The sequence below is a fragment of the Phacochoerus africanus genome, chromosome 1 (genome assembly GCF_016906955.1).
Source record: "Phacochoerus africanus isolate WHEZ1 chromosome 1, ROS_Pafr_v1, whole genome shotgun sequence".
NCBI classification, from domain to species: domain Eukaryota; kingdom Metazoa; phylum Chordata; class Mammalia; order Artiodactyla; family Suidae; genus Phacochoerus; species Phacochoerus africanus.
The window spans coordinates 161,770,967-161,798,887 of NC_062544.1; the positions used below are offsets into that span (position 1 = coordinate 161,770,967).

Below are 27,921 nucleotides of genomic sequence, written 5' to 3' on the forward strand. Positions count from 1 at the left end.
TTTAAAAAAGGGAAGCCTTGGGCATTCCCTGGTGGCTCAGTAGGTTAAGGGCCTGGTATTGTCACCACTGTGGCTTGGGTCACTGCTGGCCCCCAGAACTTCCGCATGCCACAGGTGCAGACCCCCACCCCCCAAAAGAGGAAGCTTTGCATAGACCAGTGAAAATAAATTCAGGAGTGAAACTCCAACTTCTGTGCCTAGAAAATAGAAAAGAATATTGATAAAACCGAGTTTGGGGAAAGGTGGGGGGAAATTGTCTCTCATACACCATTGGTGTCGGTACGAACTGGTATATCATGTAAGTGATTTAGTAATTACAAATAACTAACTAAATCAACCAGCCAATTAAGCACATAGCCTATGATTCAGAATTTTCATTTGTGTGGTTGGAGCAGTTAGCACTCAGTGAATGTTTTTTATCATAAAGGTGATAATTATAGGGAGAGATAATTTTTATGCAATAAATTCCTGCAGCCTAATTCAGCTCCCACGTCTGCTTCTTTTTGGAAAAAAAAATAAGACAGTGTTTAGACCATATAAATGATATGTTGGTCAAATTTCTGCGCTTTTAATCTTTACAACCTACGTAAAGTAAAAAGCAAATTTCTCCCCTAAAATAGAAGGTCACTTCTAGAGATACTGAGCATATACTAAAAGAAAAGATAACAAGTCTCATGCAGAGTTCCAGCCTCTTGATAAAAGGGATACGATGGGATGGGAGTGGGAAGGCAGGGGCCGTAGGAAACAGAGCTTGAGTCTCAGCCAAACCCCATGAGGCTGCAAAAAAGGCCAAGAAATAGTCAGAATGACTTATGTCTGAAGCCTCATTAAATCAGCAGTGACTCTGCAGTAACTGACAAACTCAATGGCTACTGAAACAAGTGCCTTAAAGAACCCATGTCTTGTTTTTCTTTAATTCTTTCTCCAAATGGCGGTTCCCTTTATATATGGCATTATTATTGTTTGTAAGCACTGCAATTTGTTCATTAAATAAAGAGTTCTATCAATGCAAAAAAAGTCCCAGGAAAGGATTATCATATCAGTCTACATGTTGACCATTCTGAGCCTTTTTCAGCCTATGAAAACATACCCTGAAGTCATCTTGCCCTCGTTGTAGGGAAAGCACCAAGCAAAGAGAAATAGCTTTTGAAATCCACCCCATAACCCAAAAGGTGACAAGCAACATCTGAACCTTGACGATGCTCTCTGCTTTGACACCGCCTCTGGAGCTGGTCCTATGGAAGTAGGGAGTGTCCATCAGCCCACCTGCCACTACCCCAGATGCCAATCCCCACCCTGTATAGTGATACGTGGTGGAGACACAGGGATTGTGACATAAGCAAATGGCCTCAGGCTGATCTACATAAATACTAGCCCATGAGCTTCCTATCAGGGACACCACCTGTGAAGTCCTCAGAACAGCCAACCTCTTGCAACCTCCAAGCTGACAGGCCTCATCAGGGGAGGAGGGACCCCCTCCACAGGAGAACTGACAGCAGGCTTTTGGTGGGGGAGGCATCAAGAACTCTGGAGGCCGGTAGCAATCATGTAAGCAGACATGGAGACTGCCATGTGTGTCTGCTCTCCATGCTGTACATGGCAGAGATGTTGTCCCCGACTATGCTCGTGTCTGTGCTGCAAGTTCCTCTTCACCTCGGAGCGGAACTGCACCTGCTTTCCCTGCCCCTACAAGGACGAGCGGAACTGCCAGTGCTGCCACTGCACCTGTTCCGAGAACCCCAACTGTCACTGGTGCTGCTGCTCCTGGGCCAATGACCCCAACTGTAAGTGCTGCTGCACGACCAGCGGCAACCTCCAGTGCCACTACTATGAGAGCCGCTGCTGCCGCAATGCCACCATCACGTTCCACAAGGGCCGCCTCAGGAGCATCCGTACCTCGTAAGTGCCGCACACCCACACGTGGACCACTGGGGCTCAGGAAAACGGGGCCCTCCGCCAGCTGGGACAGGGCAGGCCAGTACCCCCACCCTCCATCTCTTTTTCTAAAAAAAGGAGGCCAAGAATTTGGTGGTAAATAAGTCTAGTTACAATATGTCACCCTACAAAGGTATTACATAGTTTTTGGTAACTAGACATCATGGTGATCATTTGAAATGCCTAATCACTATGTTGTGTAACAGAAGCTGATAACAGAAGCTGTTGTAGGTCGGTAATACTTCAAAAACAAATAAACAAACTCATAGGAAAAGATCAGATTTGTGATTACCAGAGGCAGGGGTAGGGAGGGGAGAATTGCATGGAGGCAGTTGAGGTACAAATGTCCAGGTATGAGATAAATAGGTACTAGGGATATAATGTACAGTGTGATAAATACAGTTAACACTACTGTAGGCTATATATGAATGTTGGTAAGAGAATAAGTCCCAAGAGTTCTTAGCACAAGAAAAAAAATCTTAATTATTTTTCTATTTCTTTAAATTTGTATCTGTATGAGATGAGGGATATTCACTAAATTACTGTGATAAACATTTCATGATGTTTGTAAATCAAATCTTTCTGTTGAACACCTTAAACTTATACAGTGCAATATGTCAATTATATCTCAAACTGGAAGGAAATAAAAGAACCAAAAATAATATAAATAGGGAGTACCCTGGTGGCTCAGTGGATTAAGGATCCAGCATGGTCACTGCTGTAGCTCTGGTTACTACTATGGCATAGGTTCAATCCCTGGCCCAGGAACATACACACACCACAAGTGCAGCCAAAAAACAAACAAACGAACAAACAAAAAAAAACACCAAAAAAAACTTTAAATAATCTGTTTTGTACTTAATGTAATAGGAAAAGTATATATCCAATGGTGTTATTATTTTAAATATTTTGGGTTTATGTTTAACAATGCAGTAATAAAACTTACTTCAACTACAAAAAAAAAAGAAAAGAAAAAGAATTTTGTAGCAATTAAGTGTATGTGTCCTAAATAGCCACTAACCAGTGTAGACCTGAGTTCCAAATCCAAGCTCCCCCCAGTGTGTGAGTGCTGTGCTCTCCAGAACCCCACCTCTCTCACCTTTACAAAATACTAACAGCTAATACTTTATGCAAAAGCAATCTACCAGATATTGCATGGGTGACCCCAGGTAATCTTTACTCCAGGCCCACCACACCAATGAGGAAACCAAGTATTTGGGAGGCTGAGTGGCCCAAGATCACACAATTAGTAAGATGCAGTCAGATTGGAACACAGAGTCTGTGTTTAAAATGCTGTCATGCAGGAGTTCCCATTGTGGCTCAGGGGTTAACAAATCTGACTAGGAACCATGAGGTTGCAGGTTCGATCCCTGGCCTTGCTCAGTGGGTTAAGGATCCAGCATTGCCGTGAGCTGTGGTGTAGGTCACAGACGCGGCTCAGATCCTGCGTTGCTGTGCTATGGCATAGGCTGGTGGCTACAGCTCTGATTGGACCCCTAGCCTGGGAACCTCCATATGCCGCAGGAGCAGCCTAAGAAATGGAAAAAAGACAAAAAAATAAAAATAATAAAAATAAATAAATAAATAAAATGCTGTCATGCAAAATGGAGAGTAAGGTATCTGCCATGATTCAGGGGGTATAAGGAATTATAAGAGCCCTGAAATCTATCACGTGATGTCAAAATTTAAATGGCTCTTCTTCATCCTCCTTGGAACCCTTGATATCTGCAATACTTATCAGAAAAGCAGTAACTTCTGCAGGTCACTTTTGATCCCTATGGCCTATACAGGTTCCCCAGATGGCCATGAACTCTGATCAGCCTTCTCTTCCCAGCCAGAAGTCACAGAAGGGAGGTCTCAATTACTCCCTTAGGGCATTAACACTTGGTGTCCTGCACTGCATAGTCTCTTCCTGCTTTGAGCACAGTGGTCTCCGGATGTCACACATGAGGGGACTCTGGAGTAGCAGGGGCAGACTTCTTAGCGGGGAAAGACCAGAGCTCAGCACTTTAAGATGACAGCACTTGGAGAGGCAGAAAAATGAAAGGCAAATTGGAAGTCTTTCAAGGATGGGAAAATGATTTTCTGAGCAAAGGTTCCATGAATTCAGGGGAGGAACATGATCTCTCTGGCAGTTCAGCACTTAGCAGATGTTTAATAAAGGGGCCTCCTCAGCTCATGGGCCCCTCCTGGTGTTTGCATGAATAGAGAACCCAGGGGTTCTGGATGGGAGTTCAGAAGTTCTAAGATGCAGAAAATAGCAAGCACACTCCCTTCAGCTGCCCCACGTTCTGCACAGCAGCAGTCCAGAGCCACGGAGCCCATTTCAACAGGGGAGGGAGGGCATGGGTGCTTTGGCAGAAGCTTAGGCCAGTAGCTCCCAAACTTGGTTTTGCATTAGAATCCCCTGGGGGGAGGGGTCTTTAAAAACTGCTGATGGGAGTTCCCGTCGTGGCTCAGTGGTTAACGAATCTGACTAGGAACCATGAGGTTGCAGGTTCGATCCTTGCCCTTGCTCAGTGGGTTAACGATCCGGCGTTGCCATGAGCTGTGGTGTAGGTCACAGACATGGCTCAGATCCTGCGTTGCTATGGCTCTGGCATAGGCTGGCAGCTACAGCTTCGATTCGACCCCTAGCCTGGGAACCTCCATATGCCGCAGGAGCGGCCCAAGAAATGGCAAAAAGACAAACAAACAAACAAACAAAAAAACTGCTGATGCCCGGCCCCCATCCCCAGACATTCTGATTTCACTGGCTGGGAGGCTGACCTGGAAATCAGAATTTTATTTTATTTTTTGTCTTTTTTGCTATTTCTTTGGGCTGCTCCCACGGCATATGGAGGTTCCCAGGCTAGGGGTCGAATCAAAGCTGTAGCCACTGGCCTACTCCAGAGCCACAGCAACGCGGGATTCGAGCCACGTCTGCGACCTACACCACAGCTCACGGCAACACCGTATCGTTAACCCACTGAGCAAGGGCAGGGACCGAACCCGCAACCTCATGGTTCCTAGTCGGATTCATTAACCACTGCGCCACGCCGGGAACTCCAGAATTTTATTTTTATTCACTTATTTATTTATTAATTGGCTTTTTAGGCCTGCAGTCATGGCATATGGAAGTTCCCAGGCTAGAGGTCAAATTGGAGCTGCAACTGCCAGCCTACGCCAGAGCCACAGCAATGCGGGACCCAAGCTGCGTCTGCAACCTACACCACAGCTCACAGCAACACTGGATCCCTGAGCCACTGAAGGAGGCCAAGGATCGAATCCACCTCCTCACGGATACCAGCTGGATTCATTTCCATTGTGGCACAACAGGAACTCCCTGGAAATCAGAATTTTAAAATCCTTCCCTGCCTCCAGGTGATTCTGAAGTACAAAATGTCCCAGAATGAACAGAAGGGAAACCAGGAGATTTGCCAGGTGATACAATGGGAACCCAAGTACAAGAACAGGCCCAAATTGGGGAGGAGGTGATTTCCATACAGAGGAGCAGAAGCCAGTTATCTCAACAAGAAGACAAGGCTGCTGACCATGGTGATTGTTTTGGCACGGAACCTGGGCCACTGAACACCCAAGGCCAAGCCTAAGGCTATCGAGTGATGGTCAGAGAAGCTCTTGCAAGTGTCAGGAGGTTGGCACTGGGTACACTGAGGCTCCTCTTCCCTCCAGCGTCTCTCCCGGGGTCTGAACCACTGCCTCCCCGTTCCGCATCTTGCTCATCCAGCCACACTCTAATCTCCTTCATCCCCTCTGCCTTATTCATCTCTTTTTCTCACTTCCTTCTTCATCTCCACCCCAGCTCCCTGGGTCATTAATACCTGTCTCCCTTCTCTCTCTTTCTCTTTCCCCAACACTTGCCTCCCTCCTTCTTTCTGATTTCTCGTGCTGTCTCCCTTTATATTACACCCTGATTCTCAGAGTCCCAACTTATCAAACTAGAGAAGTCCATCCAGCTCTCGTGTGTATAACTGCCCTGCCCCTCCAGGTGACCACTTCAACACCTCGAGCAGGAGGAAGCAGAGAGGCTGGGAAAGAAGAAAGGAGCAAGGCTGAGAAGGTTGAGTCTAGGGCAGGCCTGAACACCAGGACACCTGCAGCCAAGTCTCTAAGGGATGAGATTTCCAGGTGCCTGAGTCTCCCAAAGGGACACTGTCACCACAGGGCCACCCCATTCTAGCATGTTTGGTCATCACCCTTGACTGTTTGGGCTCTGAGACCTGGGTCCCTGGCTAAGGGAATGGGGAAGGAGCCAAAGGTGTATAGGGACTTCAAAAAGGAGAAAGCAAAAAAGAATATAGTCACAGTGTCAAACTCAACCCCCAGGCATCACTAATACAAACAGAAAAGAAGAAACAGGAATAGTCACAAATTACATATCTGTTTATACCTCCATCCTCATGACTAATTCACTTATTTTCATGAACTGCTTTTGCGCTGATTGTAGCTTCTTAGAATGTGAACTTGAATTTCACGAGCATGCATTTACTTCATCTATAGTTCTTATACTATATGAAGTCAGCCCCAGTTATTAGAAAAGATTCAACACACACATACAGCAGAAGCATATGTTTCTCGTGGACTTGACCATTGCTTTCCCCAGCTGTGGACGTGAGCTGGCTCAGAGCAGCAGCGAATCATCACAGCAGCCATGTATTGAATGCTTACTACAACCCAGCAGTTGAGCATTTACCCTGGACTATCTCAGGAAGACTCTAAAATCCTCATGCAGGAAATAAGAGTGTGAACTTTAGTTTACAGATGAGGAAACTGAGGATGAGGGAGGTGAAAAAATTTACCTCGAAGGTGCAACTGTTAAGGCAGTGCCTTCCACCGTCTGTAACCTGCCCTGAGTACCTGGTGCCTTAAGTCATACTTGTGGTGTGGTGGTCAGAACACACAGCTGCTAGGCTTGGCTGAGGGACTGACCTCCTGGTATCCTGGGAAGAACACTTTACCCATTCTATTCTGTGTTCCATCCAGATAATAATGATGTCTGTGTCCCTCTAGGCAAAACCCACCAAGAACACACCTAGTACAGTTGGAGGAGATTGGGGGTATTGGCCCATTGCAACAAGTGAGGCATACACCATGAGCAAATGAGAGGTGTCTCGGTAAGAAGGTATCAGTAAGTCATTCCAGGGTTTAGGTGAGGACACAGGGATAAATCTCCTATTGGGAATGTTAATAAATCTTGCCTAGAAGGAAGGAAGAACAGAGTTGAGCCTAATGCTGCAACTAGTGAAAAAGCAGCAGTCACTGCCTTTAACCAGGACAAGGGATGTTGGGTCATGTTTGTGGTTTAGACAATATTCTTGCTTTTGCCTGAGTTCAGACATGATGAAGTGGTCTCATTTCTGCTTTGTTCCAAAATGTCCCGGAATGGCCTTGTCTGCTGTGGGTATACTGTGATATTATCAGTGATCAACAGAACCCCAAGAACCAGCTGACAATACAGGACTAGTCTCAGCTGTTTTTCTCTTGCTCAGGAATAACAAGCAGTGGCATAGTATTTACTGTGTTTCAGGGAACCACTGTAAGGCCATGTTGGTATTTATATCAATTTTAATTTTCCCAAAAAACTCTTAACAGGTGAGCACTAATTTTATAACAAAGAGAAAAGAGAGAGGTTAATGAACTTACCTGGGGTCACCCAGCTAAATGATGGTGGAGGCGGGTCTAGAACCCAGACACCGTGGCACTGCCCAGCCCTTCCCCCCACCACTCATGTGCATCATGTGGTGGCTCAGTGATGGCCCCGGTTTCTTTGGAGGTGGGAAAAGGGAGCCTACCTGCTCAGGTCCTGTGCTTGCTTCCCCTTTCAGCTCCAAGACTGCCCTGCGCATTGGCAGCAGCGACACGCAGGTGGATGAGGGGAAGTCGATGCCCCCGAACAGCAACCTGGTCAGCCACCTGTCCTGCCCCATCTGCAACCGGCTTCGCCTGCACTCCTTCATGCTGCCCTGCCACCACAGCCTATGCGAGAAGTGCCTGCGGCACCTGCAGAAGCACGCCGAGGTCACCGAGAACTTCTTCATCCTCATCTGCCCCGTGTGCAACCGCTCTCACTGCATGCCCTACAGCCAGAAGATGCAGCTGCCCGAGAACTACCTGCGCGGCCGCCTCACCAAGCGCTACATGCAGCAGCACGGCTACCTCAAGTGGCGCTTTGACCGCTCCAGTGGGCCCATCGTCTGCCAGGTCTGCCGCAGCCAGCGCATCGCCTACAAGCGCTGCATCACCTGCCGCCTCAACCTGTGCAACGAATGCCTCAAGACCTTCCACTCGGACGTGGCCATGCAGGACCACGTGTTCGTAGACACCAGCACCGAAGACCAGGATGAGAAGATCTGCATCCACCACCCATCCAGCCGGATCATCGAGTATTGCCGGACCGACAACGAGTTGCTCTGCACCTTCTGTAAGACCTCCTTCCACAATGGCCACGACACTGTCAGCCTCATCGATGCCTGCTCGGAGAGGGCTGCTGCACTCTTCAGCGCCATCGCCAAGTTCAAAGCAGGTCTTGCTACCCCGCCCTCCCTCCCTCCACAACTCCTAGCTCAGGAACTGATGGGGAAGGTGGTTGGAGATGATCTGTTTAGGGAGAGCCTTACCTCCACCTGGCAGAGCAGTCTAAGCCCTGGGAGACACTGAGCAAGGCGCAAGTCAGTGGCCTGGTACCCATACCTGGCAACTACCAGCCAGCCACTTAACCTCCCTGCGCCTTGGCTTTTTTATCTATACAATGGGGATAATAGCGTCACTGACGACAAACTCACATGCCCCACACAGAGCAAGGCCAAACCAACTGAGGAAATGTTGGAGTTTGGAGCAGAGAAAGGATTACTGGGGAGCTGTACAGGAAGACAGGTGCTTGGTACCCCCAAAACCAAACCAAAGGGTTTCAGCAAAGCCCTTTTAATGGCAACTTGAAGGAGGCAGGAGATTTGTTGTTGCAAACTTTTCCATGTCAGAATCCTTTGTCCTTAGAGCTTTACTTGTAGGTTAGGTCACAATGTTTATGTAAACCTACAACAAACACATGGTATTCTCAGTACTGCAACTTTTTATCTTTATATGAATGGACTCTTAAAGGTCAGAGCCTTCAGAATAGGCTATCCTGTATCTTTTAGGAGGTAGCCAGCATGCTTTTACAAAAGGTGCAAAGCCAGCATGACTAAGCACAGGCAACAGAGCACAAAGGTAGGTAAAGCAAAAGGAATAGATGTAATACAGTCAGATTTGTTTTTCCCTATTATAATAGTAGTAACTCTCTCTCTAACACATAATAAGTACATAAAGATTCTATAATATTGGTTATAGTTTTCATGACCTTGGGCCTCATTTTCCCCTTTGGAGAATGGAGAGTTTGATCCTGTAGTATCCTGAAGTTCTGTGAGCCTTTCTAAGGTGTTTTGCCACTAAATTTGGATTTCTTCACTATCTTCAGTTTGAAGGGGAAAAGAATTGGCAGTGTTGAGAGTTACCTCAATTTTACATTTTCCCCAACAGATTTTCCCCCAAAGTTACAAGCAACAAAGCAAATGAACTGGTAGCAAATATATAATAATGCGAAAACCCAGAAATAGTCAATAACATTCTAGTGAACAGCTTGTTTTTCCCCTGCCTGCCTGTGCGTGGTTATTTGACATTGGCTACATGTAATATAGTTTCTATAAGAGAAACTGACAAGTTTTCATGAAGGAACCCAGTCCAACAATATCTTACAGGGTTCAGCAGAGAGCCCAGTAATTTCTCGCTGTATATCCAGCAGGTTAGACGTGAGGATCTCAGGGATCCTTTTAGGCTCTTTGCTCCTGGGAATAGATTCTTTGAACAGAGATCTATTTCACCCAGGCCTTTTAGAAGAATTATGTCTAATCTTCTCAAAAATCTTACAGTATAGGCATTAAAACTCCCTTTGTGGTTGAGACAACTGGGGTTCTGTAATTGGCACAGAGCCCCTAGTAAGTGGCAGACCCAGTCTCTCTGACTCCAAAGCCCATGTCAGTTCCCTAGCATTCACTTAACCTATTCTGCTGAAGAGTGACCGGAATCAGGAGTTCTCGCTGTGGCTCAGCGGAAATAAACCTGACTAGTACCCATGAAGATGTGGGCTCGATCCCTGGCCTCTCTTAGTGGGTTATGGATCCAGTGTTGCCATGAGCTGTGGTGTGGGTCACAGACCTAGCTTGGATCTCCCATTGCTGTGGCTGCGGTGCAGGCTGGCAGCTGCAGCTCCAGTTTTACCCCTAGCTTGGGAACGTCCTTGTGCTGCACATGCAGCACTCCCCCCACGCAAAAAAAAGAAGAGTGACCAGAATCTAAAGATAGATTTAAAAACAATGGCAACCACCACTACCACCCTACTTGGGGTCTATTTCCCTAAGTAGTGGCCTAGTGGCAAGTGACCAGAGTGCAGCAGATCAACCTATGCTCTCCCCTGTTAGATAGTTCATTGTCCATACAAACATGCCTGGACAGATGAGAAGGGGGCGACTTTCCCCTGAGCTACACAGAAAGGTCCCAGCACACATACAGGTGGGTCAGATTTTGCTAACCATGTCCCCAGGACCTCTCCCCAGCATGAATGTTTCAGGAATACCTTGATTTCTCAATTGCCCCATACCTGAAAACATTTTGTCAGCTGAGGTTTATTCAGTATGGGAACGCCACCAGGGAAGCCCCTATATTAAAGAAAGCCTACAGGAAGCATATTGCCAGGCCAGTAGAACCCCCATTATTCCTGGAGGGTTTTTTAAGGTGGTACCCATGGTCTGAGCTTGGCTGGATTTTCTGGAGCCTCAGCTTAGGGAAGGGGCTGCTACCTGTAGCCTGCTGAGAGCCCCATGCAACCCTAGGAAGCCTGGGTCTTTAACACAGGAGAAACCTGGGATCATTTTCTCAAAGTCCAGGACACCTAAAAGCCAGACAATGAAGGGACATCAGTACAAATTCCAGAGAGCTCAGCCATTGGGAAGGGGCTACTTTCATGGCATATCCATTCATATACCATTCAGATACAGGGCTAAAGAATGTAGTCTGTCCATCCTTGTTAAAAAAATTTTTTTTTAAACCAGGGTTCAAACTTGCCCTTAAGGACTCCATTGACTTTCTGGGGAGGTGCTATGAATCTGCATTGTTAATAGATCTCCATACAATTCAAAAGCAAGCAATCTGAGAACACACTCTGAGAAACTCTGGGCTCTGGAGAGAAGATCCAGTTTGGGGTGATGTTGAAAGCCTCAGGGTCAACCCCAGCTGCTCATTGAGACCAGCACAGAGGTTTACTGACAGCAAATACCCATATCCCATCCCTACAGAGATGCAGGCTAAGCAATGAGGATTTTTCAAAAGCTCTCGTGTGATTCTAATGTGACACCAAAGTTGAGAACCACTGGCTTAAAGGGGCTCAGAAGTTGAGCTCCTTTCCTCTCAAAGTATGGTCTAAGGGCCAGCAGCACGGGCATCACCTGGGAGCATGTTAGTAGAAATGCAGAGCCTCAGACCCCACCCCATACTGATTGCATCAGAATCAGCATTTTTAAAAAGATCCCCAGAAGATTCCCTTTGTTAGATTGTAAACCTAGCTGCAAACTGTCTCACTTGGATGCCTGAGCCCCAGCTCAGGTGGATTCACTTAGCAGGTAAGGCCAAGAGAAGTTTTGTTTTGTTTTGCTTTGTGTAGAAAAGGACAGCTGGAGCAATTGAGAACATAGGGTCTGGAGGTGGATAAATAGAATTAGCCCTGGTTTTCCCTAGTTACTTGCTGTGTGACACTGAACAGTCAATTAACCTTTCTGAGCCCATCTGTAAATGGGAACAGTATCTTCCTCATAGGAAGATATGGATAATGTATGATAATATATGGATATGACCCATATGTGTGATACATAATCATATAAGGATATTATCTAAATAAATGTTTAATAAATAGTAGCCAATTTTAAGTATGTTGCCTGAAAGAGACTTTAATTTTGTTCTAAGACCAACTCTTGCAAAGCTGCTGTATTTGTAAGGGGCATTGAGGGGGATGTGCTTCTGGCCTCGTCTTTCTTTTCTCTTCTCCTGGTGCTCCCTCTTTCTCTGATCTAAGATATTTTTATCCTATCACTCCAGAACTGGCTCTCTAGAAGCCTGACTGTTCCCTAATGAAACAAGGGATTTCCTATTCAAGTGAGTAACTAGGAGTTCCCATGGTGGTGCAGCAGAAACAAATCCAACTAGGAACCATGAGGTTGTGGGTTCAATCCCTGGCCTCGCTCAGTGGGTTAAGGATCCGGCATTGCCCTGAGCTGTGGTGTAGATCACAGACATGGCTCGGATCTGGCGTTGCTATGGCTCTGGCACAGGCCGGCAGCAACAGCTCCAATTAGACCCCTAGCCTGGGAACCTCCATATGCCCCAGGTGCGGCCCTAAAAAGACATTAAAAAAAAAAAAGTGAAGTGAGTAACTATTGACGAGTCAAAGGAATTAATGCATAAAGTGGAATTTCAGCTGCTCTAAGCCACAGTTTGCATATGGTATGGGGGTGGGAGACAGAGAGCATTTCTCAACACGCTGTAATCACGTCCTAAGAGCTTCCTGTTCAGCCCCCATCTGTTTTGCCTCTCCATCCTCTGGGCCAGTGTGAGGGAAGAGGTGGGCAAAGGAAATGGGGCTTCAGAAAGTAGGCCAGAGAGCAACACTGCTGATATTCACCCCAGAGATGTTAGAAAACAGGACAGAATGGCTATCACTCAACAAACATCTTTCCAGCATCTCTACACACCCTGGTCATGGTGGTACCCAAGGCAGTCATGGTCTTGTGTACCCAGGCAGAGCTATGTTAAGAACCACAATTTGGTCACCCCCACTGCTGAGTAAATTTGGAGAGTAAATTATAGCCTAGCAATGCACCAGAGTCAGCCTTTCATGGGAAGGACATTTCCTCTAGAACAGACTATAGAAGGATGACATTTCTTCAAATCACTGCCTAATGCCTGAAACCCTTTAAAGCCAACAAAGTTGCCACTTCATAGACAGAGGTCACCATGTGCTCACCCTGCCCTGGCATCCTCTGCACCTGGTATCGTTTGGTTTAAGGATACACTGGAGCACTGGTGCCTTTTCATACTCATATCTGTATCCCGAGATCCTAGACAGGCATGAGACATGGAACAGGTGTCCAGTAAATGTTTGTTGAATGACTAAGTGATCTTAAAATCCAAATGCCATGTGAGAGACTGAAGAATGAGTTGGTTTCTCATTGAGGTGTAACATCAGACTCTTTCTCGAAAGGAAGTGGAGAATAGGTAAGAGAGGGAGCCTAGATGAACCCAAAGGAGTCAAAGCCCCCAGTGGAGAAAAAGGATAAGTCAGAGAGCAGCCACGGCAAAAGGGAACTTTGCTGATTTGCCGCTGTTGTTTAGGGCTGGGTTTTGGTGAATGGGGCAAGGCAATATTTGGAAGTAGTCAAGAGAAATTTAGACTTTATCCCATTGCCACAAAACCACTTTGTGACATCACCTCTTCTCAAATTCAATGTACTGACAAGTGAAATCTGGTGAAAACTAATATCAAGGGTGGCCTTGAACTTCTAACTTCAGACCTAGGGCAGCAGGGATTACTAACTAGAAGTACGCCAGGGAAGGACAGCTGTCATACCCAAGGGAAGTGTAGGAGGAAGCGCAGGCCGTTTGGAGCGAGGCCATGTTCACTTTATAAACCTATGCTAGCATCTTTCAGCCCAGCTCCACGTGGCTTCCCTCCCTTTCCACCCACTACTTTGGAGCCCGAGTTAATTTGCCCCAGTTTGCCACGGGCTTTGACACGTGGGGAAATGAACAATTGAGCTGACATAACCAACTTGGTTGTTTTGCAGTCCGATATGAGATTGATAATGACCTCATGGAATTCAACATTTTAAAAAACAGCTTTAAAGCCGACAAGGAGGTAAAGCGAAAGGAGATCAGAACTGGATTTCTCAAGCTGCGCAGCATTCTCCAGGAGAAAGAGAAAGCCATCATGGAGCAGATAGAGAATCTGGAAGTGGCCAGGCAGAAGGAGATAGAAAAATATGTGTACGTCACCACCATGAAAGTGAACGAAATGGATGGCCTGATTGCCTACTCCAAGGAAGCGCTGAAGGAGACAGGGCAGGTGGCGTTCCTACAGTCGGCCAAGATTCTGGTGGACCAGATTGAGGACGGCATCCAGAGCACCTTCAGGCCCGACCCACAGCTTCGGCTACACTCTTTGACCTGCATGTCCTTGGACTTTGCTGAGCTCTCCAGTGCCATCCATGAGCTCTTCCCCACAGGTCCCAAGAAGGTGTGCTCCTCAGGGGACTCCCTGCCATCCCCCTATCCCCTGCACTCAGAAATGATGATTGCCAGGAAGGTCACTTTCAGCACCCACAGCTTCGGCAACCAGCAGATATACCAGCGAAGCTCCTCCTTGCTGTCCTTCAGTGGCCCCAGCTGTGAGAAGACAAAGGGGGGTCTGGAGGCCTATGGACGAGCCCAGTCAGCCGCACCTGCCAAGCCCACAGACGGCCTCTACACATACTGGAGTGCGGGAGTAGAAAACCAGCCTGTCCAGAACAGCAGCAGCTTCCACAACTGGTACTCATTCAGTGATGGCTCTGTGAAGACTCCAGGCCCCATCATTATCTACCAGACTCTGGTATATCCGAGAGCTGCCAAGGTAAGAAAGGCTCTGGGCCCCTCAGGGAAGATGGGAGGGTGTGGGCCATGGCATGGAGATGGGGGGTCAGGAAAGGTTGCACTTACCTCTTTGACCTCTAGGGTCACTCAAGTCTGTTCCCCTGGACCCTTTGTGCTGAGCCATTCAAAAGGAATAAGTTCCTGAAATCATGAATAGCCCAAGATTGGCTTAAACCAAACAATATATTTAACTTATAGCCAGAGATACATCTGAAAACCCCAATGCCACTTCAAAGGCAGCTTCTCTATTGACAGAGAATGCAGCTTGGGAACCAAAGTAATTTGAAAGAGACTGCTCAGAGAGAGTAGTATTTCCCAGAGAAAAGCCTGTAGCAGTAGAGGGAGTGCAGAAATTGGAATTAGAAATGCAGGCTCCATTATATATTAGCTGTGATTCCTCTAAATTGCTACTTTTTCTAAAGAAAATATCTGGACGCTTCTGGATTTGGAAAGATTAGAAGGATAATCCCGGATAAAATTCCAATTCTTATCTCCTGAAATTCAGCTGTTTTTTTTTGTGTGTGTGTGTTTTTGTTTTTTGTTTTTTGTTTTTTCGGTGGGAGTGTCGCTTTCTCACAAACCTCTGCCATCGCCTGGCCTCAGGGGACAGGACTCTCCCTTGTCCTTCTGGCCTAACACGAACAAATGGCCCTTCTCTTAACATTACTTTCAAATCCAGCTGAATTTAAAGTGAACTGTTTATAGAATGTTTTATTAAAGTCCCAGTAGGAAAAAAGGTATCTTATGAGAGCAGCACATCTTGCCTCTTCTTGGGCTTCCCTGAAGGCACATCTCCCAAGCCAACCCATGGCCTGCTTCCAAGTGGCAGAGCCCACATTTTGCCCCTATGATCTGAAAATACTCACCAAGACTTAGTATCCTTGAAGCTTAAACTAGTGGTTTTCAAACAATAATATGCACGTGGGGATCTTGTTAAAATGCAGAGTCTGCTTCAATGGGTCTCAGTGGGCCCTGAGATTCTGCAACTGTAACAAACTTCCAGGTGTTGGCATTGCTGCCGGTCTGCAAACCACACTTCAGTAGCAAGGGTCTAAACGCAAGAAATGAAAGCCAGGCACTGACCAAGCCTTACTTCTCTATCCTCCTGAGTCATCATCATAATCTATGATTTGCCATCTATCATGGACTCCATGATCTTGCTGCAAAGTAGAATATATCCTTCTCATGGGCTGTCAGACTCACCAAAGTATCTCTGCCCTTCATATCACAGACAGCACACCTGAGCAGCTGAATCTGCATTTCCAAATGATACTAGGTCAGCAAAGCCTGCAGTGTATATGACACGATCTCAAGGATGGCATTAGGTCTCATCTCCATGCAACTCAGACCACTTGGGAGGTGGGCAGGATCTTGCTCTGGAAGAGAAGGACTGGTCATCTCTCTATACTTGGGCTCAGAGAAAGGTCACCCCAGCCACCTGGGTAAATGGTAAATGGTCCCTCGATGTGCTCAAGAGAGGCTGCATGGGAAAACCCAGTCAAGTCACTGACTCTCAGGATAAGACAGCTAAACCTACTGCCAGACAGTGGTATTTGATGTAAAAATATCATGGATCCCTATTTCCGGATCATGAGATGGAATTCATACAGCAATCTTAACGCTCAGTGATGCAGGAGATGAAATCTTTGTTGGCATCTCTCTCAAGCGATGGCTGACTTAACAGTCCTCTTTTGGCACAGGAAATATTCTTTGAGTTAGTCTTAGAACTTGTCACTTGGTATCTTAAAAATCCTAAAGAGTTTTTTCTTTTTATAAAAACTCAACTTTATTTCTAGAAATCCCTCCCAAGGAAATGATTAAAAATTCAGATGAAGAGTCATGCCCAAAAGTGTTCACTGCGCCGTTATTTATTAGAGTGTAAAATTAGAAACAACCTAAATGTTAAAACTATAAAAGGAGTAAATCATTTACAGGGCAGTTATTAAAGTGGTGTTTTACTGAATTTTTAATGATATAGGGAAATATATAAATCGTAGTTAGTGAAAGAAAGCAGGAATCAAAGCAATATAATCCAAATTATATATATATTTATGTGTGTGTATTCCATAATTGGAAAGAAATAATAATGAATTATTAACTGAATTGTGGGATTATGAAGAATGTTAATTTTCTTTCTTTCCTTACACTTTTTTTGTCTTTTCCAAGTACATACTTAAAATAAATATGTTTTGATCATCAGAAAATTCAATTTTTATTAATAAGTTATAAAATGGAGAAAGCTTTAAAAGTGTAAATATATAAAAATAATTATAAATTAATGCATTCGCACAACTTTAAAATTTACATCCTTATAAAAGTAATTATAATTATTATATATAATTAATTTTATATGCAATAGCATATAATTTGTTAAAATTTAAATAAAGCATGCAATATCTGGTTAAAAATACAATCATTATAAAATATTTATACGCCAGGCACAATCTGCTAATTGACGTCAACCTCTTTTAAGAGTTGACGTTTTATGCTTTGCGTGTGAACATATATTCCCCATTACGTGGGTAAGTCATTTCACCTCTTTGGAATTCCTCTTCCTTGTGTATAAAATAGATGGTTGAAGTAGGTACACTTTTCAACTTCTAGTATTCTGTAGTTCTATTGGAATTGCTAAATATAACCTTTCTGAGCCTCCCTTGTAAAATGGGATAATAAAATCTCCTCCCCCACCAGGGAGCTGTGAGGACCAGTTTGTCTGACTCAGAATCTGATGCATAGTAGGTGCTCCAAAAATGGTGCTTGGGTCATCACCTCCATGTTGACAGACAGGAACAAAGCCAAAGGAGACTGCATCTGTCCTTGAAATGCATTGCAAGCATCACATCAAGACTCATCACACAGCGTTTCAAGGCTGCTGCACTAGGTCTGACTCAAAGTCTTCAGCAGTTGGAGGAGTTCCCGTTGTGGAGTAGCAGGTTATGAACCCGACTAGTATCCATGAGGATGCAGGTTCAATTCCTGGCCTTGCTTGATGGGCTAAGTATCCAGCATTACTGTGAGCTATAGTGTACGTCTCAGACGAGGCTCGGATTCTGAGTTGCTCTGCCTGTGGCATGGAGCCATAGCTGCAGCTAATTCGACCCTTAGCCTATGAACTTCCCTATGCTGTGGGTGCAGCCCTAAGAAAGCAAAAAAATAAATACATAAATAAAAATATAAAACAAAGTCTTCAGCAGCTGGAGGGGAAAAGTCAGTTTAAATTCACCCCACAGACAGTTGATGACTCAGATCTTCAAGGGAAAGAGAGCTGAATGGCATGTTCATATCTCTCTAGGTTTACTGGACATGCCCAACAGAAGACGTGGATTCTTTTGAGATGGAATTCTACGAACTTGTCAATTCCCCTCCTAACAACGTGCGGACGGAGCTCTGTGGACAAATTCGAGACATAATGCAGCAGAGCCTGGAGCTGCACAACTTGACCCCCAACACTGAGTATCTGTTCAAAGTGAGAGCCATCAATGATAACGGTCCTGGGCAATGGAGCGACATCTGCAAGGTACTGTGTACACTATTTCTTGACAGATTTTCTTGATCAGCTTAGGATGCAGCTCCATTAGGATGATCATGAGATCGTGGAATCCACCAAATGACACCTTCCTCTACTCCCAGAAAACTTAATTCAAGAGCACAGAGAGGGCCCTGGTGTTGACCAACTTGACAAAGGGGGCTTGAGAATTATCAGTTCAGTTTGATTCAGAAAACATTTGTGCCAGGTATTGCATTAGAATTTAGAGGTTCAGAGGAAAATAAGACATAATGCTTGCCTTTGAGGAGCTCAGAGTCTAGTAAACAAAAATTTGTGGTAGGAGAACAATAACAAACAAACAAAAAAAATAGTTAAATGTTAGCCCCAGTGGTGACTTAAAGCAAAGATACAGTGTCAGATTTAACAAATATAAATACAGCATATATACAGTGAGTAATATATCTTAGTGTTAATATGGCCCATGCAATTTAACAAAAAAAAATATTCGTTGTCTATCTGAAAGTCAGAGAAGAGCTGCTAAGCAAGTCAGGTTGGACTCCCCCCCAAAAAAGGGCAAGATGATTCCAATCTTCTTTGTGATGCCAGGCTTGTTCATCTTTATATCCCCAGGGGACATACATTCATGGGTATAAATTTATTGATATTCAGAGGAGAAAGGGAGGAAAAATATCAATAGCCTGGAGCTATCTTACTGTACAACCATGATGGTGTTCTTAGGAATCAGAGTAGATTATGTCTTGATTGGGGGATTCTTTAGAAGTAAAGAGAATAAATCCATTTCAGCTTTTGAAAAGGGAAACTTATGGTGCAGAGAGAGGCGAGTCTTGTGAGAGCCCTTCCAGCCAGGGCAGACGTCTGACACCCAAGAAAACTGGAGGGTCATCAGTTTCTCTCAACCCCTAAATCAATTCTCCACCCCCTCTTCCAGCTCTACTTCTCTCTGAATCTGCGTTTTCAGCTAGCTTTTCTGTTTCTCCTTCCCTAAACATTCGGCTTGCATATTTGGGAGGTTCATAGCTCAACCTCTGCGTGACCAACACAACTGACTAGTTCCATGTCCTTTGGCTCTGGTTAAGTGTTTGCAGAAGAGACTCTGATTGGTTGCTACCTCTAGTGATAAAGCAGAATGTAGGGTGGGCAGGAACTGTGCTGTTGGTCGGTATACTAGAAGCAAGTCTCCTGGAGGTGAGGGTCCTCTAACTTTATCATGAAGCTCTGCTTCTGGAGCCCAGCACCCAAAGCACTCCCTCCCCATCACCCCCGGAGAGGTCAGACACTCAGGCGGGAAGGACAAGAACGTGGGCTGAGAATGTTCCCTAGTTGCTCCTCTTGTTACACCCCAACCAGACACTCTGGCAGTCAATTGCCCCAGAAGCCAGTTCTTTTTGACACACTTCTCTCCAGAGCATGGAACACCCACAGCTGCTCCCAGGTTTGATTGCATGTCCTTTTGACAATGGGTGTTTCCTTCTGTCTAGTTCCAACTGCTTTCTCATTTTTCAGAAATTCCTCAGATCTCTCTTGCCCACAAAGGGCCCTCAGTGCTGTTACTAATTTATTTTTAAGTATCTTAGGTCATTTTTAGATGCTAGGGACAGGATGGAGGTAGGGAGACCGAAGTGTGTCAGCCGTTCTTAGTTTGTCATTCCTCGTAAACTTTGAACTCCTTAAAGACAAAATTCATGTCTCGTTCGTCTTTCTTTCTCCCACAATGCTTACCACAGCACTGTGCATACAGCAGGTTCTTAATGGTTATTGAATGAATACATGAGTGAAAATGTGGCCAAACAAATGAATATATGAATGAATGTCTCAGTTAAAGAGTGAAGAAATAAACTGATAAATAAAATTAATAATTACAAAGTATCATAAGATGCCCGGAAGCTCTTAAGTGTTTTTTACAATCAATCAAGAAGTAAAATCCCCCTAAAATTGTGCTTATGCGATTAATTTGCCCTCCCCATAAGGGAAGGAAACTCATTCCAGTTTCTTTGCTTTTTAACACAATGTCTAAATGAGCAGAGCACTAATTAATGAGGTTTTCTGGAAGCTTCATTTTTATCTGACTCGCAGAGCTACAATATAGATTTTTCCTTCAGAAGTAATTCTTCCTCCCTCTTTGTGATTATATTAGCATTCCAGGAGAAACTCAGCTTTCCTTAACATTTGTCATGATTTGCATAAGTAACGGCTTCAGCAGCAAATGAAAATAAGACGGTGTGCTTGAATGACATTTATAAAGCTTCATAAAAGTAATGACTTTAGCTCTTTCCTATAAAAAAATCGAAATATTTTTCCTTTGGCATCCGTTCGATGCAGGTATTCCTGAAAGGTTTCATTTAAAACGCTGTAATGAGGCAGCAGAATCATTTCTTATCCAAAATGCAATATTTCCATCATCCATACTTTTGTGAGGGAAGTGAAATAACACCTTTTCTACATTTGATTTTCATAGTCAGTGGCTTGTTGATTTTTTTAAGGGATTTTATTTGAAGTTTAACACACGAAGCATGAAAATTTAACGCTTTTTAAAGGTCTCATTTATTGAAGGCTGACTCTGTGTCAGACACACTATACTCGTTGTCACTGATCATCCCAACTGCTCAGAAGGTAGGGAGTTATTGCCCCCATTTTACAGATGAGGAAACTGAGGCTCAGAGAGGGAATGTGTCCAGCCCCATGCAACTTGATGGAGTTGACTAGGAATCTAGGTCTCATCCAAGGCAGGAGCTCTTTGTCCGCTGCATCATAATCAGAGAGTAAATGCAGCAAATTCTGGGCAGGGTGGACTCAGCCTTGGGAACCTGATACCACACTGGAGAATGTTGTCAAAGCAACAGCCTTGAGAGTGGGACTTTTAAATTTTTTTTTTTTTTTTTTTGTGAGACAAGATCATGCATTGGGAAGAGGATTAGACTCAGGTGGGTGAAACTGGGTCCAAGCCCCAGCTCCGCTAGATGGCAAGCTCGGTGAGGCCGGGCATCTGCTAGCCTGACTCACCTTTCTTGGCCCCCAGTCCCCAGTTGAGAGCTTCTAACATCCAAGACCCCCGATGTTTTCGAAGGAATGGAGAAAGGTGTTTGGGGGTAAACCATGTACTCTGTGGCCTCAGTTTCTCCTCCTGCTCTTCCTCTCGATCTCACTGTACCTGCTGACCACGGTCCCCATTTCTAAAAATTGTCTTTTCCCCTGGATTGTCTCCCTCTGACTTCAAATCTGCCCTTACCTCCAGGAAGTCTCCCCATATCAAATCTAACCTTCCACCTGTGCCTTAGTTTCCTATTGCTGCTGTAACAAATTAGAAGCTTACCTTAAACCATACACTTTCTTATTATCTTACAATTCTGCAGATCAGAAACCCAAGGTGTGAGAAGGGCTATGTGCTTTCTGGTGGCTCTAAGGAAAATGCATTTCTTTGTCTCGTCCAGCTTCAAGGAGCTACCCACCTCCTTTGGCTCATGGCCTCTTACTCCACTTCCAAAGCCAGTAAAGCGAGGCTGAGTCCTCCTCATACCCTTCTGCCTCCCTCTCCCTTGTGATTCCACCTGATAATTCAGGATAATCTCCCCATCTTAAAGCCAGCTGCCTAGCAACCTTAATTCCCCTTTTGCCACATAACATAACATATTCACAGGTTCCTGGGATTCAGTCATGGGCATTTTCGGGAGGCCATTATTCTGCCTACCACAATCTATAACCAGATGCCCCAGGTTACATCAGACTTGATAAATATTCAGGCCCCACAATAGTCACCAGCTGGCACTGTTCTGGGTGTTTCCCTAGAGCGCTTCAGGAAAGGCAGCAACCCTTCCCCCCCCCACCCCACCCCCATCCTCCCAAATGCCTTCTCAGTCTCTGCTGGGTTCCACCCCCTGACTGCCTCACGTGTGCAGAGGAAGTGGTCCCAGCAACTCCCCTGCAGTGCTGCTCCTTTCCTGCTCAGGCTGCATTCAGGCCACAGAGCAGGGCTGCCTGGCCTTCTTAAGCCTCTTACCTCGGGTTCATGAAATCCCCCTTCTGGTTTTTCTTCTGTCCCAACTGCAGATGCTCTGCCTTAGGCTGAGACATGCATCTTCAGGTGCTGGGGTTAGAGGACAATCCGAGTGATCCACTCTATTCCACCTTTAGAACCACTACCTCAAACCTACCTGCCCACCCACATACTCACAGACACTCCCTGACCTGAAATGAAATCAGAATGGTTGGCCTTCTCTATCTCCTTAGAATTCATCCTTTTCCAAAAGGCTCCTTGATCCTTCACATAAATAGACCCCTATTGGTCCCTCCCTTCTTTCCCTATGGATAGGCTTGAATCCTGGAATGAGTAGCATTTAGGCTCAAGCTGGACCTATCATTTTTAACTTCATACATAGAAGGTCGAATAGTCAGACACCTCAGCATGTGGTGCTTTACCATGATGGGTCTATGCAAGACCCTATTCTTTGCTTGTTTGTTTGTTTGTTTTATCTTCTTAGGGCCGCACCTGCAGTATATGGAAGTTGACAGGCTAGGGGGTCAAATCAGAGCTATAGCTGCCAGCCTGCACCACAGCCACAGCAACGTGGGATCTGAGCCGTGTCTGTGACCTACACCACACCTCATGGCAACGCCAGATCCTTAACCTACTGAGCGAGGCCTGGGATCAAATTCGCATCCTCATGGATACTAGTCAGGTTTGTTACTGTTGAGCCACAATGGGAAGCCAAGGCCCTATTCTAATTTATGTATTTATTCCCTTTTGTGATCATTCCTCCCTAGATATCCATTCTAATCTGTTTTATGTGTATCTTGTTGCTTTTCTGTGTTCTTACATGGGATGTGTTGTTTTGAATGTGTTATTAATAGTATTGTGCTATGTAACTTACTTTGTGTCTTACTATTTTTCCCCCTGAATGCTGCATTTTTATGATCCACTCATGTTGTTAGGGACTTTTACTCCCTTACTCCTAATGCTGCCTCATCCTTTACAGTGTGCATCTGTTCCCCACGTTTCACCTGTCTACTCAACCAGGATGGACGCCCAGGTGATGTCCAATAATGCTGCAGTGAACAGCCTCATTCATGGCATTGGTGGGGAGGAGCTCGGAGTCGCTCTGGGACATAGTAGTAGTTTGCTAGGGCTGCTACATCAAAATGGTACAGACCGGGCAGCTTAAACAACAAGAATTTATTTTCTCACAGTTCTGGAAGCCAGGAGTCCAAGATCAAGGTTTTGGCGGGTCTGGTTTCTTCTGAGGCCCCTCCCCTTGACTTGCAGACATCTGCCTTCTCTCCGTGCCCTCATATAGCCTTTTCCCATGCAGGTGATGAGTGTGTCTCTCTGTGTCCAAATTTCCTCTTCCTATAAGGACAGCAGTCAGACTGGATTAGGGCCCTCCATAATGATCTCATTTTAACTTAAATCACCTCTTTAAAGGCCCAGCTGGAAATAAGTCACATTCTGACATCCTAGAAATAGGACTTTAACATGTGAATTAGGGGAAGATGCAATTCAGCCCTTATCAGACATACATTATGAATGAAATTCCTGGGTGGTGGGGCATGTGCATCCTTGATTTGACTGCATGTATGTTCGCTTCCGTAGGAATGAATGAGGGCCACCATAGCCTAAGCCTCACTTACATTTGGCAAGATCCAGCTTTCTGCCATTGTGCTAGCCCAATAGGTATAAAGTGATGTCTCCTTATTGTCTAAAATTTCATTTTATATGTTCGTGGGTTCTCAGGATTTCTTCTTCTGTCAATAGCCTACTAAATATCCTTTGCCCATTTTTCTATTGCATTTTTCTTTTTTAGGTGGTTTGCAGCGTGACCTTATATATTCTAGGTGATGCTTTTAGATCTTGCTAAATCTTTTCCATTCTGACATTTGCCTATTAACTTTGTTCATCATAGATATACTTCATAAAACACCAGAAATCTTCCATTTTGATGTGATCAATGTCATCAATTATTTTCTTCATGGTTGGACCTTTTGAAGTTTTAAAAGTCCTTTAAAAGGCTTAGATCACAAAGGTAATCTTCTACATTTTTTTTTATTAATTTTAGTTTCGCCTTTCAAATCTAGGACGTTAATCCATCTAGAGTTCACTTTTGTATGCAGTGCTAGGCAGGATGTACTTTTTCAGCCATCTAGTGGCCCTGTTTCCCAGGATCATCTACCACAATGTCCTCTCAGTTCCAAGGTTCAAATACAGTAAAGACGCCACTTTGATCGACTCTTAAATTACCATATATTTAAGGGTGTGTCTCTGGCCTCTCTATTATTGGTCAATTTGTCTGTTTTTATAGCAACACCACACTAGTTTTATGGTTGTTTAACCTCAGCTTTGTGCTGTGTCTTAATGAACTGCTAAGGTAAGTCTGCCCATTGCCCTTATTTCTTTTTATTTTATTTTTATTAGAGTATAGTTGATTTATAATATTGTGTCAATTTCGGCTGCACAGCAAAAGGACCCAGTCATACATCTATAAACACTCTTTTTCTCATACCACCTTCTATCATGTTCTATCCCAAGAGACTGGATAGAGTTCCCTATGCTGTACAGAAGGACCTCATCTAGAATGGATAAGCAATGAGGCCCTCCTTTCTTTAGCTAATCATAGAAACGTATTCCTTCATATAAATTTTGGAGTAAATAAATGGAATTTCTTAAAAAACAAATCCAGAAAGGATTTGTTTGGGGAAACATTGTTTCTAATGTGGTAGAAATTAATATTTTTGTAATGTCTGATTTTTATTCACATCATCTTCTATGTGCTTTACTAGGGCTTTTAAGTTCTTCCCATAGCGGTACTATATATTCCTGGTTAAATCAGATATTTTACAGACTTAGTTGATATCATTATTATTTTATATTTGATTATATTTTCTAATGTATTGCTAGTTTAGAATAAAATTGCTGTATTGATAGGTTAATCTTGATTCTGGCACTCTCAAAAAGCTCTCATTATTCTGAGAATCTATCTGTTGATTCCACTTGTTTTTCTAGGCATATGATCCTATCATCTATAAATAATGATAATTTTATCTTTTTTCCTGCAATTCTTGAATATTTATTTCTTTTTCTTTCCTTATAGCTTTGGCCAGGGCCATTGGTCCTACAGAAAATGGTACCTGTGAAAGTTGATATCCTTGTCTTATTCCTGATCTTAATGTTTCTCATTGAGTTATGATGATTTATGATTTGGTGATTATGATATATAATCATTATTAAGTTAAAGAAACTAGGAGTTCCTGTCTTGGCACAGTGGAAGCAAATCTGACTAGCATCCATGAGGATGCTGGTTCAATCCCTGGCTTCGCTTAGTGGGTTGGGGATTCAGCATTGCTGTGAGCTGTTGTGTAGGTCACAGACATGGCTCGGATCCCGCATTGCTGTGGCTGTGGCGCAGGCCGGCAGCTGTAGCTCTGATTCAACCCCTAGCCTGGGAACCTCCATATGCCAAGGGTGCAGCCCTAAAATAAAAATAAATAAATAAACTTCCTTCTGATTCTAAATATCTGAGAGCTTGTGCAACTTTATGAAATTTTGTATTATTTGAGATACTATGATTTTTCTCCTTTAGGCGTTAAGGAAATAAATTACATTGGTTCTTCTGATGTTGTACTCTATTTGTATTCGTGGAATAAACCTTATGTGATCATGATATATTATTTTTTCAATATAGTTGATTTTAGTTAGCTCATATTTGTTTTGAAATATTGCATCTATGATCTATAATGTTTTGCTTATATTGTTTTTGTCTGGTTCTGGAATTGGTATTTTACTAGCTTGATAAAATGAGCTGGGAAGCTATTACTCTTTTCCTATCTTCTGGAACAACTCTTTCTTAAAAGTTTGGGAGAATTCACTTGTAAAACCACCTGAGCCTTTTTGCATAGGGAAGGGGATGTCAATTATCATTCAATTTCTTAAGTATCTCAAGTTCTAGTCTCTGTTTCTTCTGTCCTGTTTCATCTGATCCTCTTGTTCATAGACACCTCAATCCCCACTGCCCTATTCACATGTCACACTCAGTCTTTATCGCTGGAGATCCGGACTATACTTAAGGCAAAACTTAAGTCCCCAATTTTTATGAGTCAGTTCACAACCCGTCACATATTGTTATTCATTCCCTATTGCCCCCTGATAGTTCGCAGTGTCTATCTTACTCATTTATATTACCCTTATCAGGGTATCTCTCTGTGTTATTTCTATTTTTAACCCAGCAGTGGGTAATCTAACATCACATATATAAGGTGATTTTTACCTCGCATGAAGCCCTGTTTTCTCTAAGACAATAAATGTTATCAAACTAGAGAGCATAATGGCAATAGTTCTATTTTTTGCCCTTTCCCTTTGAATACCAACATAAAACCTTTGTATATGGAGACATTGTACCTTGTACAAACATTGCTCTTCACGTTCCAAACTGCAACCCCTGCCCCCGCATCTGCCCATGAGTCCTGATTCATCTAGACAGAGCTCATAGATCCCATGGGCTGTCTCTCGTTTTCTGGATCTCAACCTCACTCCCTAAGTGCCTCCTCAGTAAATGTGTACCGGGAAGAAAAGGGAATGCTGCCAGACCGGAGATGTGGAAAAGTCCACCACCTTCACAGGAAGGCATGGAGACCCATATCTAAGCTGAGTTGGTGCTTCTAGGAGGACCTGTGACCCAATGCAACTGCCTTTTCTAGGCAGCACTGACTATTCACCGTTATCAGAGGTGGTATGAAGCATCAAAGATCAGCAATTGGCAGATGTACAAGTTCTGGTTCTATTCTCCTTGCATTCACTTTTCTAAGAAAAGTCCCTTCATCATAACCATTGTCAGGATTAGGGAGATGAGAGACTGTCATTTCCCCCATCCCCCAATCAAGGTGCTCACAATCGCACACACTTGCTGAAATTTACAAACCATAAGAGCTGCGGCAAAAGCAGTTTCCAGGGGCTACTCTCTACGGTCCCAACCCCAACACAGTCATCAGCACTCAGTCCTGGGAGCTGCCTTAAAGAGGTGGGACTTGTCTGTGAAATGCCAACCCCCACCATGTATTAGCTGTGGGACTTTAGAAAAGCTATTTGTCTTCCTGAGCCGCAGTCTCTTCTTCATCTATAAAACAGGGTCAATGGCACCTGCCTCATGTGGTTGTCAGCATGAGAAGCTAATGAGCTGAAGTGTGTAGCATCTAGCCTGCAGCCAGGGCCAAACTCCTGCAAGGTGCTGTTTCCCTCGTGGCTGGTGCCATGGCTCTCTGCTTCTGATTGCAGGTGGTAACACCAGATGGGCGTGGAAAGAACCGAGCTAAGTGGGGCCTGCTGAAGAATATCCAGACCGCCCTCCAGAAACGCTTCTGAGTGCCCCCGCAGAGCAGGTAGCTACCTCAGAGACACACCACAAAAGAGACATATATAGACACACACATATGTATATGTATTTTTCTCACCATGTTCTTCAATGGGTTTGTAGACCATGTTCCCCGGACCTCTGAGCCATTTAAGCTGGAGTCTACTAAGAACCAATAAAAGGAACTGCCTGATGTCCTGGCTTGCTGTTTGCTCATTAAATTGAAGCAAAGATAACAAAACAGTCAGCAGTTGCTCTGTTTCCATGAACTCAGGCCTAACGCTAGGTTCAGAATTCTGTGATGTTTTTTGTTTTATAAAAAAGGGCACTCTCTTTGCAGTCAGACCCCCTGCCTGTGCATTCTGACCCTGGTCTAACTAACCCCCCCACCTCACACCAACATTTGGGCAAGTCACTGATGGATGCGAGCTCATT

General features: G+C 44.4%; 1 protein-coding gene across 1 annotated transcript; it reads left to right on the forward strand.

The window, feature by feature from the left end:
- Window positions 1–1,366: 1,366 nt before the first annotated feature.
- On the forward strand, window positions 1,367–27,679 carry TRIM42 (tripartite motif containing 42). Its single transcript, XM_047754774.1, has 5 exons — window positions 1,367–1,899; window positions 7,761–8,458; window positions 13,803–14,626; window positions 17,939–18,163; window positions 27,411–27,679. The coding sequence occupies exons 1-5, from the start codon at window positions 1,559–1,561 to the stop codon at window positions 27,495–27,497; spliced, it is 2,175 nt and encodes a 724-aa protein (XP_047610730.1). The 5' UTR covers window positions 1,367–1,558; the 3' UTR covers window positions 27,498–27,679.
- The last annotated feature ends 242 nt before the right edge of the window (window positions 27,680–27,921 follow it).